The sequence below is a fragment of the Coregonus clupeaformis genome, chromosome 13 (genome assembly GCF_020615455.1).
Source record: "Coregonus clupeaformis isolate EN_2021a chromosome 13, ASM2061545v1, whole genome shotgun sequence".
NCBI classification, from domain to species: Eukaryota; Metazoa; Chordata; class Actinopteri; order Salmoniformes; family Salmonidae; genus Coregonus; species Coregonus clupeaformis.
In genome coordinates this window covers 29824601-29836941 of record NC_059204.1, presented here as the reverse complement: position 1 = coordinate 29836941, position 12341 = coordinate 29824601, and the positions used below count along the sequence as shown (strand labels likewise).

Genomic DNA, 12341 nt, shown 5'->3' with positions numbered 1-12341 from the left:
GAGGACATGCTGTTGGTAACGTGTCGTGCTGGCGGTCTGAGGACATGCTGTTGGTAACGTGTCGTGCTGGCGGTCTGAGGACATGCTGTTGGTAACGTGTCGTGCTGGCGGTCTGAGGACATGCTGTTGGTAACGTATCGTGCTTGCGGTCTGAGGACATGCTGTTGGTAACGTGTCGTGCTGGCGGTCTGAGGACATGCTGTTGGTAACGTGTCGTGCTGGCGGTCTGAGGACATGCTGTTGGTAACGTGTCTTGTCATGGACAGGATATAAAACTCCACATATTGGAACCCCTTGCTATTTTTACGCCGGTGTCCACAGGCAAGTTAAACTACTATTTCAAAACATTCCACAATAAATTAATTATGCCTGTAAAAAATAAATAAATGCTGAATCATGAGTATGATTACTTATTTTTCACTTTATTATATCTTAAAAAACAAATCGAAGAAACCAGAGTGAAATGTGTCTGCAAAACAATAAGTTAAACACGAGAGGATTCTGTGACTACACACAGTAAGCACTTAAAACCACACAGACGTGTGAAGGCAGAGTGACTAGTTATGTTTGTTAAACAGACATGAAACAAATATGTACAATTACAACTAAAAACACACAAATAATTTACAAACTACTGTCCTAGTTGGCATTCCAGTAGCTAAACGTTAGGGTTATGGTGGATATCGAATAACAAGCACTATGAGATGGAGAAAAAAAAAAAAAAAAACTTGTTTTTTTTTTTAAAGAATCAAATATTTTACAAATAGCACTTTTCATCCAACTATTGTTCATCCTACAATTTCAGGGGAAGAGACTTTGTTCCCAGCGTGAATATTTTTGTCATTTCCTAAAGCACATAAATGCCATCCCTCCCTGGAAATGTAGAAGTCTGATTAATTCAGTGGACTTGGCTATGACTATACATGTCAAACAAGAAGAAAACAATATACTCTTTCAAATACCGTCCCTCAGCCAACAAGCACTGTCTGTCTGTTTCTACAAAATGTGCCACAGAACCTAAATAGATTGATTATTCCCGCATGTTCCTAGATTCACGGGCTGGATTTCATTGTTTTCCATGTCCTTGCGTCTCTGCTCCCCACAGCTTTTTAAAAGCTGCTACAGTGGGAGAGACAAACGGCTTTCTCGTGTGGCACTGGAATGTACTTCACCAGATGTAATGAAGCTGGAGTTCTTTAACTGTAGAAACCGTGAGAAGCAGTGAAAGTTAAATTCCAGTCACAGTCAGGTGCTTGACCCTAATTCCATTCCACTAACTGCATTTTAGTCAGCAGGGTTAAAAATAGAAAACCACCCCCAGATGTGAGATGTCATTCGGTTGCATATTGCTTATGTTTCAACAAGATCTAAAGGTGCTATTGACACAAAGAAAAGCCCTCACATTGTTTTTTTACTCAGCAGGGGTAAAAATGTAAAGTCTGTCAGAAATAGTAATAGTATGCTGTACAGTATGTGGGAAAGAGCTAAAGAGAGACTAGAAACCTCTGCACACCTCTCTCCAGTATCCCACTCTCAACTGACATCTTTTCCGGCGACAGCTTAGACATGTAGTGTATTGGATTGGAAATAGAAGACCTTGCTACCTGCTGGGAGCTGTGGTTAAGACAGAAGGGTTGTGTTTAAAGTCTGTCCAGCTCAGACCAGTTCAACCTTGGAGTTGGGGTAGACTGCAACCACATCATATCCCTCAGGAGGCTGGACACGGGCCATGGCGTGGGTCTCACAGTACAGGTTCTCCTCAATGAAGAAGTAGCCCTTCTGCTTGAGGTTCAGGCCGCAGTCGTCACACATGAAGCACTCTGTGTGGTACAGTTTGTCTCTGGCCTTCACGATGGTGCCCCTATACAGACCATGTTATTAGTCAATCAAATGCATTTCATAAAGCCCTTTTTACATCAGCAGTTGTCACAAAGTGCCTACGTTAGTGAAATGTTAAAGATAATTTATTTAATTATTGAGAAGCAATTAAGAGCTATTTGAATATCATTAATTTGCATATTTAAGTATGTCACTGTGTATTTAAGTTACAAGTATGCCATTCATGGATGTGAGTATTTGCATAACCAATAAGGATTAAATAGCTTCAAAAACAGCCATAACTCTTTGAATTTGAATGTCCCCTGTATCCAGCCCTTTATCCTACCCACTACTGCTTTAACAGTAGGTACATTCTTTAGTGCCCTGCCTAAAACCCAGTGTAAACACTACACAACAGATCCATTGAGCTAAGCCTCCACAACAGTCATGTTCAAATTACATCACTGTTTATCCATGGTGCTAGAGCAGTGTGGGGATTACCAGCACGTCTGGGTTCCTGAGGAGGATAGGGCGTGGCGCAGAGGTTGAATTATTTAAAGTGATATATGGGACATCGTTTTCCCTCTTATTAGCTTAGACCTGTTGGAGCGGGACTAAACTGCATCCCAAATAGCACCCTATCCCCTATGTAGTCTCTGGTCAAAAGTAGCACACTAGAGGGAAAAGGGTGCTATTTGGGACGCACACCTAGTCTGCAGCATCGTTGTTATCCTCTTGGTTCTATCTTGCATTACTCATCTCATATGTATTTACTGCATTCTATACTATTCTACTGTATCTTAGTCCATGCCGCTCTGTCATTGCTTGTCCATACATGTATATTTTTCTTAAATTCCATTCCTTACTAGTTTTGTGTGTATATGTTGGAAAATGGTTAGATATTACTGCACTGTCGGAGCTAGAAGCACAAGCATTTCGCTAGACCCGCTATAACATCTGCTAAACACGTGTATGTGACAAATAAAATTTGATTTGAATGACTCACACTATGCCGTTGCCACAGCGCGTGCACTGGGGGAGTTTCTGTAGGCCAGGCATCGGGCCCATGGGGCCGGGAATGGGGCTGCCCAATTTAGGGACTGGGGATTGAACTGGGGACCTTAGGCCTCTCACTCCTGACCTGTCAGTGGGGGACACACCTGTGGACAAAGAAAACACCTCAGTTAAGACCAGCAGAGTTCCAGGTACTGTATGAGGCTAAGGGGTGAAGGTAATTAAGGTAATGTCCCAGGTACTGTATGAGGCTAAGGGGTGAAGGTAATTAAGGTAATGTTCCAGGTAATGTATGAGGCTAAGGGGTGAAGGTAATTAAGGTAATGTTCCAGGTACTGTATGAGGCTACGGGGTGAAGTTAATTAAGGTAATGTTCCAGGTACTGTATGAGGCTACGGGGTGAAGGTAATTAAGGTAATGTTCCAGGTACTGTATGAGGCTACGGGGTGAAGTTAATTAAGGTAATGTTCCAGGTAATGTATGAGGCTACGGGGTGAAGGTAATTAAGGTAATGTTCCAGGTACTGCATGAGGCTACGGGGTGAAGGTAATTAAGGTAATGTTCCAGGTACTGTATGAGGCTACGGGGTGAAGGTAATTAAGGTCATGTTCCAGGTACTGTATGAGGCTACGGGGTGAAGGTAATTAAGGTAATGTTCCAGGTAATGTATGAGGCTACGGGGTGAAGGTAATTAAGGTAATGTTCCAGGTAATGTATGAGGCTACGGGGTGAAGGTAATTAAGGTCATGTTCCAGGTACTGTATGAGGCTACGGGGTGAAGGTAATTAAGGTAATGTTCCAGGTAATGTATGAGGCTACGGGGTGAAGGTAATTAAGGTCATGTTCCAGGTAATGTATGAGGCTACGGGGTGAAGGTAATTAAGGTCATGTTCCAGGTACTGTATGAGGCTACGGGGTGAAGGTAATTAAGGTAATGTTCCAGGTACTGTATGAGGCTACGGGGTGAAGTTTCGCCTAGGTACAGATCTAGGATCAGCTTCCCCTCCCCCGATCCTAGACTATTAGTTGGGGAAGATGACACATTTACCCAAGATCAGAGTCTAGGGGCAACTTCACCCTACACCAGTATATGACAGCTCAGAAGGCAGTGGTCAGCCATGAGTTAAAGGATGGCGATGGAAGAATTAAGGGTGTTCACACTTGGTTCAGGGAGGCACCAAGGTCAGCTCCCGTCCACCACAGAGACATCACTCCTCAGCTACCACTTCCCTCCCTTTGTGTTACCCTCGGAGGGTATGGAAGGGATACAGACAGAAGGCCAGAGTGGCACTCACACCGCCAGCCTCTACCTCTTTCTTCCCCATCTCTTCATTCACTCTCCCCCTCTATACCCCTCTCTCCACCCATCTCTACCTCTCACACACCCCCCACCCCCTCATCGCTCACCCTCCGTTCACATATCAGGGATGCCAGGGCCGATGCCAGGACCTGACACACAGCAGGAACACATCAATTAGGAGATGAAAGCGGCAGCTGCCTGGCAGAGCAAACATTCCATATTAAGGAGCAGACCATCACACCAGAGTGCTACAATCACACTCTCTCTGAACCACGGAGTGATGAGGTGCCAACAGGCCCCATTAACCCAGCATGCCACTGCCCCTGGCTCTGGCATGGCCTACCCACCATACTGGTGAAGTACCTGGTACTTGACAAAGAAGTTTCCATCACTTCACTAATGCTCTGTGACTTTAAGAGGTTTGACTAACAACAGGGTCTGTTTTTGCCATAATAATTGGTCTATTACGCCTTTAGTCATCATTGCACTCGTCATGGGATGCTCACAAGTGGGAGGGAGGTTTAATCATAAGACTTGTACAGTGTACAGAGCCACTAAGCAGTGCTAGCGTCATTTGACAGATACGCTTCATGTCTCAGACAACCGTCTTATCAAGCAGACATGGAGAGCTGCCCCCTGTGAAACTCACATCCATAAGCTTCATAGGAGAGGGGAAGTAACATACAGATGTAGGATCTTCATTTGATCACTATTTTGTTACTGAGAATGTTCCTGCACCGCAGGAAATGAAGATGAGCGTTGTGATTTACATAAATTCACTGAAAACCCACACTAACACACGGTTATAGTAACAGCATTGCACTTTACATAGCCTACTTTTGGCCAGCTAATAGCCTAACCACCGATCAAGCAACATTATGTTGCTGCAGGATTATTTTGCTATGACAATATAGGTCATATTAGGATCCTATATCTGTAGGAATGATGTCTACTAAGAAGTCTTAATGAATAGAGTTCATAGCCTGTGATCTCCCCAAGTTGTAGATCCGGTGCCCTGTCCACTAAAAAAAGTGACTTTCCAACTATTCATCTTAGTTATTAGAGCAGCTTTTAATAATCCAGATAGTGGCTACCTGCAGTGGCTAATGGGAGTCACATTTCTGGATAAACAGAAACAAAATCAACATGATGTAACCCGGTCTATATTTCTTATTTTTAACAACTTCAAAAAGGTTACACTCCTACACAGGGGGTTGGCGGAGACTTCAGAGTTGACTTGTTTATTTTTGAACTACAGGCGGTACAACGTGTGTCACATCTGCATCCTCAAAAGTAAAGTAAAGTAAAGTAAATATATGATGGCTTCCCTCCTATGTCTGTCTGACTATTATACAGTATGTCACTATAAGTGCCGGATTCCTCAGTGATTGTGTTTATTATTAGAGTGAACTCCCTGGCTATACCAATCTGTCACGCCATCGTCTCCTCTCCACCCGGTCTGACACCACAGATGGTGACATCAGAGACTGTGGGGCTCAAACATACCAACTCGTTTGGTCTCCCTGGAAATCCCAGGGATGCCAAAATTTTCAAAACAGGAACGTATTATTTTTTTTAAAGGATGAAAATATCACACACAGTCAAAATGCTCCTCTCTGTCTAAACGTCAACTCTGAGCTGGAAAAACATCGTAGAAACTCCTTCAGCAGAACATAAAGCAATGATTTCCAGACCGAGAGCAACAAGCACAGACAGAGATTCAGTGAAGAGTCTAGAGTAAACCCCAAGGTGTGTCAGCAGCTTAACCCAGTGTCAATGACGCCTTTTGTGGTCGTGAAAAAAATAACTGTGCAGCAGGTGAATCGTCCTGGTGCCATTTAATCTAATTATGTTGAAACCATTATTGAGTTCTCTCTTCCTTAATCCCCTGTAACACCTGCAAGTGATTAGCGCCAAATTCAAAGAAAAACATGGCCTGGAGTTAATCCAAAACCTTCTCAGGGCGCTCTGACAGACAGCATGTCTGGTTCCTATGGATTATCTAGTCTGTTTGGGTTCTCCGTGAGGAGCTAGGGCCTGGCCATGAGGTAAGAGGCTGATCCTAAAATATCACATGACTCCTAAGGACTTCAGAGAGCCTAGGCCTACTTTTTGGAATGTGAAAACAGTTCAAAATACACACCAGGAAGTAATTTCTCAGGTTGTTTTGCCACACACACACACTCCTGTGTCTGGAATTAATCACACGCTCCACTTCCAGAGGAAACTATTTAGCTCAAATATACAAACATATCTAGCGTACATAAACAAACATGAGTACATACAGTACCAGTCAAAAGTATGAACATACCTACTCATTCAAGGGTTTTTATTTTTACTATTTTCTACATTGTAGAATAATAGTGAAGACATAAAAACTATGAAATAACACATATGGAATCATGTAGTAACCAAAAAAAGTGTTAAACAAATCAAAATAATTTATATTTGAGATTCTTCAAATAGCCACTCTTTGCCTTGATGACAGCTTTGCACACTCTTGGCATTCTCTCAACCAGCTTCATGAGGTAGTCACCTGGAATGCGTTTCAATTAACAGGTGTGCCTTGTTAAAAGTTAATTAGTGGAATTTCTTTCCTTCTTAATGCGTTTGAGCCAATCAGTTGTGTCGTGACAAGGTGGTGGTGGGTGGTGGGTGGGGGGTACACAGAAGATAGCCCTATTATGGCAAGAACAGCTCAATTAAGCAAAGAGAAATGACAGTCCATAATTACTTTAAGACATTTTTTATTTAACCAGGTAAGCCAGTTGAGAACAAGTTCTCATTTACAACTGCGACCTGGCCAAGATAAAGCAAAGCAGTGCGCTAAAAACAACAGAGTTACATATGGGGTAAAACAAAACATAAAGTCAAAAATACAACAGAAAATATATATATATATACAGTGTGTGCAAATATAGCAAGTTATGGAGGTAAGGCAATAAATAGGCCATAGTGCAAAATAATTACAATTAGTATTAACCCTGGCATGTTGGATGTGCAAGAGATGATGTGCAAAAAGAGATACTGGGGTGCAAATGAGCAAAATAAATAACATGGGGATGAGGTAGTTGGGTGGGCTAATTTCAGATGGGCTGTGTACAGGTGCAGTGATCGGTAAGCTGCTCTGACAACTGATGCTTAAAGTTAGTGAGGGAGATAAGAGTCTCCAGCTTCAGAGATTTTTGCAGTTCGTTCCAGTCATTGGCAGCAGAGAACTGGAAGGAATGGCGGCCAAAGGAGGTGTTGGCTTTGGGGATGACCAGTGAGATATACCTGCTGGAGCGCATACTACGGGTGGGTGTTGCTATGGTGACCAATGAGCTAAGATAAGGAGGGGATTTGCCTAGCAGTGATTTATAGATGGCCTGGAGCCAGTGGGTTTGGCGACGAATATGTAGTGAGGACCAGCCAACAAGAGTGTACAGGTTACAGTGGTGGGTAGTATATGGGGCTTTGGTGACAAAACGGATGGCACTGTGATAGACTACATCCAATTTGCTGAGTAGAGTGTTGGAGGCTATTTTGTAAATGACATCGCCAAAGTCAAGGATCGGTAGGATAGTCAGTTTTACGAGGGCATGTTTGGTAGCATGAGTGAAGGAGGCTTTGTTGCGAAATAGGAAGCTGATTCTAGATTTAACTTTGGATTGGAGATGCTTAATGTGAGTCTGGAAGGGGAGTTTACAGTCTAACCAGACACCTAGGTATTTGTAGTTGTCCACATACTCTAGGTCAGACCTGTCGAGAGTAGTTATTCTAGTCGGGTGGGCGGGTGCCAGCAGCGTTCGATTGAAGAGCATGCATTTAGTTTTACTTGTGTTTAAGAGCAGTTGGAGGCCACGGAAGGAGTGTTGTATGGCATTGAAGCTCATTTGGAGGTTTGTTAACACACTGTCCAATGATGGGCCAGATGTATACAAAATGGTGTTGTCTGCGTAGAGGTGGATCTGAGAATCACCAGCAGCAAGAGGGACATCATTGATATACACAGAGAAAAGAGTCGGCCCAAGAATTGAACCCTGTGGCACCCCCATAGAGACTGCCATAGGTCCAGACAACAGGCCCTCCGATTTGACACATTGAACTCTGAGAAGTAGTTGGTGAACCAGGCGAGGCAGTCATCATCCAAAGTGTAATTTAAAGGAGGTTGTCGGGTGAGGTCGTCGGGTAAGCTTGGCTTTATACATAGTTTGGGCTTTGTCAAGTAAGGCTTAAACTATGTATTTAGATTGTAGTTAGGTATTGTAGGTAGTTATCGTGGGTTGTTGTATGTAATTATTGTAGGTTAGTATTGTATTCGGCTGAGCCCGGTGAAGCACGAAGCTAGCTGGCTAACCCACTACCTAGCGGGTAGCTACTGGCAACTATTAGCAACGGTATAGTTGTTTCACGCCTGAGAGTGCCTGTAATTACGCCAGCTGGCTGCCTACAATAATTACATACCATTCAGCTGTTTTCTAACCTCATTGTCTGAACTGTTAACGTTAGGTAGTAAGTGGCTACTGTGCTTGAAATTTAGCTAGCTTGTTGCTACCTGGATAGCAACTAGTAAACAATAGCTGGAACGACCTAGCGAACAGACGCGAACTGGCTGAGTCAATTCAGTGGCTAGCTTTGCACTTGGCTAGCTAACAGTAGCTGCTAAGGGTAAGTCATAACCTACATTTGTGTTATTTTTACATATTGGTAGCCACAGTCGTTCAAGGAATTCGGGACATGGGTGACTAGTTAACGTTAGTTTGGCTCTCTCTGTATGTTCGTGCCGTGAAAGGAGGGGTTTCTTCTTTGTCTGAAAGCAATGGCTAGCTAGTATGCTAACTATTCTAGCTAACTAACTGGCTGAATAAGTTGACGACGGACTCGCTCAAGCTGTCGGGACTAACCCACAACGTTAGACACGGACACGAACGATCTGCTTGGCGTGTTGACACACTGGTGGTTTGTTGTGGCCGAGTATTGGTGCTAAACCGTGTTGTTGGAGTCCGGCATGCTAGCTGGCTGTGGCGTCTTATGACTAGGTGCCCTGGACGATTTTCACGGAAGAATACTGTACCTAGTTAGCTAGCTGAATAAACTAAGTTAGTCTATTCCTAGAAAACATTGAACCGCTGTAGTTTACAACAATTATAGTTTCTGAGGTGGAAGTTGGGAGAGTTCTATTTGGGTGTTGTGGTGAGGGAGGCCCCGCTCTCTCCTTTCCCAGATGTTTAGTTCACTTCATTCCGATCTCCTTTGCATTATTGTAGCCATTTTCTGCAGCCTGTCAACTATGCCTCTGCCTATCCCTGTTCTCTCCTCTCCGCACAGGCTATACAAACGCCTCACACCGCGTGGCTGCTGCCTCTCTAACCTGGTGGTCCCTGCACGCACCACCCACGTGGAGTTCCAGGTCTCAGGCAGCCTCTGGAACTGCCGTTCTGCTGCCAACAAGGCAGTGTTCATCTCAGCCTATGCTACCCTCCAGTCCCTCAACTTTTTGGCGCTGACGGAAACATGGATTACCACTGAAAACACTGCTACTCCTACTGCTCTCTCCTCGTCTGACCATGTGTTCTCGCATACCCCGAGAGCATCTGGTCAGCGGGGTGGTGGCACAGGAATCCTCATCTCTCCCAAGTGGACATTCTCTATTTTTCCCCATGACCCATCTGTCTATCTCCTCATTTGAATTCCATGCTGTCACAGTCACTAGCCCATTTAAGCTTAATATCCTTGTCATCTATCGCCCTCCAGGTTCCCTTGGAGAGTTTATCAATGAGCTTGACGCCTTGATAAGTTCCTTTCCTGAGGATGGCTCACCCCTCACAGTTCTGGGGGACTTCAACCTCCCTACGTCTACCTTTGACTCATTTCTCTCTGCCTCCTTCTTTCCACTCCTCCCCTGACCTCACCCTCTCACCGTCCCCCCATACTCACAAGGCAGGCAATACGCTTGACCTCATCTTTACTAGATGCTGTTCTTCTACTAATCTCACTGCAACTCCCCTCCATGTCTCCGACCACTACTTTGTATCCTTTTCTCTTTCGCTCTCCTCCAACACTACTCACTCTGCCCCTACTCAGATGGTAATGCGCCGTCGCAACCTTCGCTCTCTCTCTCCCGCTACCCTCTCCTCTTCCATCCCATCATCTCTTCCCTCTGCTCAATCCTTCTCCCTCCAATCTCCTGATTCTGCCTCCTCAACCCTCCTCTCCTCCCTTTCTGCATCCTTTGACTCTCTATGTCCCCTATCCTCACGGCTGGCTCGGTCCTCCCCTCCAGCTCCGTGGCTTGATGACTCATTGCGAGCTCACAGAACAGGGCTCCGGGAAGCCGAGCGGAAATGGAGGAAAACTAGACTCCCTGCGGACCTGGCATCTTTTCACTCCCTCCTCTCTACATTTTCTTCATCTGTTTCTGCTGCTAAGGCCACTTTCTACCACTCTAAATTCCAAGCATCTGCCTCTAACCCTAGGAAGCTCTTTGCCACCTTCTCCTCCCTGCTGAATCCTCCTCCCCCTCCCCCCCTCCTCCCTCTCTGTGGATGACTTCATCAACCATTTTGAAAAGAAGGCTGACGACATCCGATCCTCGTTTGTTACGTCAAATGACACTGCTGGTCCTGCTCACACTGCCCTACCCTATGCTTTGACTTCTTTCTCCCCTCTCTCTCCAGATAAAATCTTGCGACTTGTGACGGCCGGCCGCCCAACAACCTGCCCTCTTGACCCTATCCCCTCCTCTCTTCTCCAGACCATCTCCGGTGACCTTCTCCCTTACCTCACCCCGCTGATCAACTCATCCTTGACCGCTGGCTATGTCCCTTCCGTCTTCAAGAGAGCGAGAGTTGCACCCCTTCTCACAAAACCTACACTCGATCCCTCCGATGTCAACAACTACAGACCAGTATCCCTTCTTTCTTTTCTCTCAAAAACTATTGAGCGTGCCGTCTTTAGCCAACTCTCTTGCTATCTCTCTCAGAATGACCTTCTTGATCCAAACCAGTCAGGTTTCAAGACTGGTCATTCAACTGAGACTGCTCTTCTCTGTGTCACGGAGGCTCTCCGCACTGCTAAAGCTAACTCTCTCTTCTCTGCTCTTGTCCTTCTAGACCTGTCTGCTGCCTTTGATACTGTGAACCATCAGATCCTCCTCTCCACCCTCTCTGAGCTGGGCATCTCCGGCGCGGCTCACCCTTGGATTGCGTCCTACCTGACCGGTCGCTCCTACCAAGTAGTGTGGCGAGAAGCCGTCTCCGCACAAGTAGTGTGGCGAGAAGCCGTCTCCGCACCACGTGCTCTCACCACTGGTGTCCCCCAGGGCTCAGTTCTAGGCCCTCTCCTATTCTCGCTATACACCAAGTCACTTGGCTCTGTCATATCCTCACATGGCCTCTCCAATCATTGCTACGCAGACGACACACAACTAATCTTCTCCTTTCCCCCTTCTGATAACCAGGTGGCGAATCGCATCTCTGCATGTCTGGCAGACATATCAGTATGGATGACGGATCACCACCTCAAGCTGAACCTTGGCAAGACGGAGCTGCTCTTCCTCCCGGGGAAGGACTGCCCGTTCCATGATCTCGCCATCACGGTTGACAACTCCGTTGTGTCCTCCTCCCAGAGTGCGAAGAGCCTTGGCGTGACCCTGGACAACACCCTGTCGTTCTCCGCTAACATCAAGGCGGTGACCCGATCCTGTAGGTTCATGCTCTACAACATTCGGAGAGTACGACCCTGCCTTACACAGGAAGCGGCACAGGTCCTAATCCAGGCACTTGTCATCTCCCGTCTGGATTACTGCAACTCGCTGTTGGCTGGGCTCCCTGCCTGTGCCATTAAACCCCTACAACTCATCCAGAATGCCGCAGCCCGTCTGGTGTTCAACCTTCCCAAGTTCTTACGTCACCCCGCTCCTCCGCACACTACACTGGCTTCCAGTTGAAGCTCGCATCTGCTACAAGACCATGGTGCTTGCCTACGGAGCTGTGAGGGGAACGGCACCTCCGTACCTTCAGGCTCTGATCAGTCCCTACACCCTAACGAGGGCATTGCGTTCATCCACCTCTGGCCTGCTGGCTCCCCTACCTCTGCTGAAGCACAGTTCCCGCTCAGCACAGTCAAAACTGTTCGCTGCTCTGGCACCCCAATGGTGGAACAAGCTCCCTCACGACGCCAGGACAGCGGAGTCACTCACCACCTTCTGGAGACATTTGAAACCCCA

At 45.9% G+C, this 12341-nt stretch overlaps 1 protein-coding gene across 1 annotated transcript in view; it reads right to left on the bottom strand.

Moving 5' to 3' along the window:
• Positions 1 to 401: 401 nt before the first annotated feature.
• LOC121579224 (PDZ and LIM domain protein 4) overlaps positions 402 to 12341 on the bottom strand; it is a 48640-nt gene continuing 36700 nt past the window's right edge. The window contains exons 6-7 of the mRNA XM_041893625.2: positions 2825 to 2978; positions 402 to 1861 (exon numbers count right to left, since the gene is read on the bottom strand). Of these exons, the coding sequence (XP_041749559.1) occupies positions 1657 to 1861; positions 2825 to 2978 (359 nt within the window). The 3' untranslated portion in view covers positions 402 to 1656. The remainder of the gene's footprint in view (positions 1862 to 2824; positions 2979 to 12341) is intronic.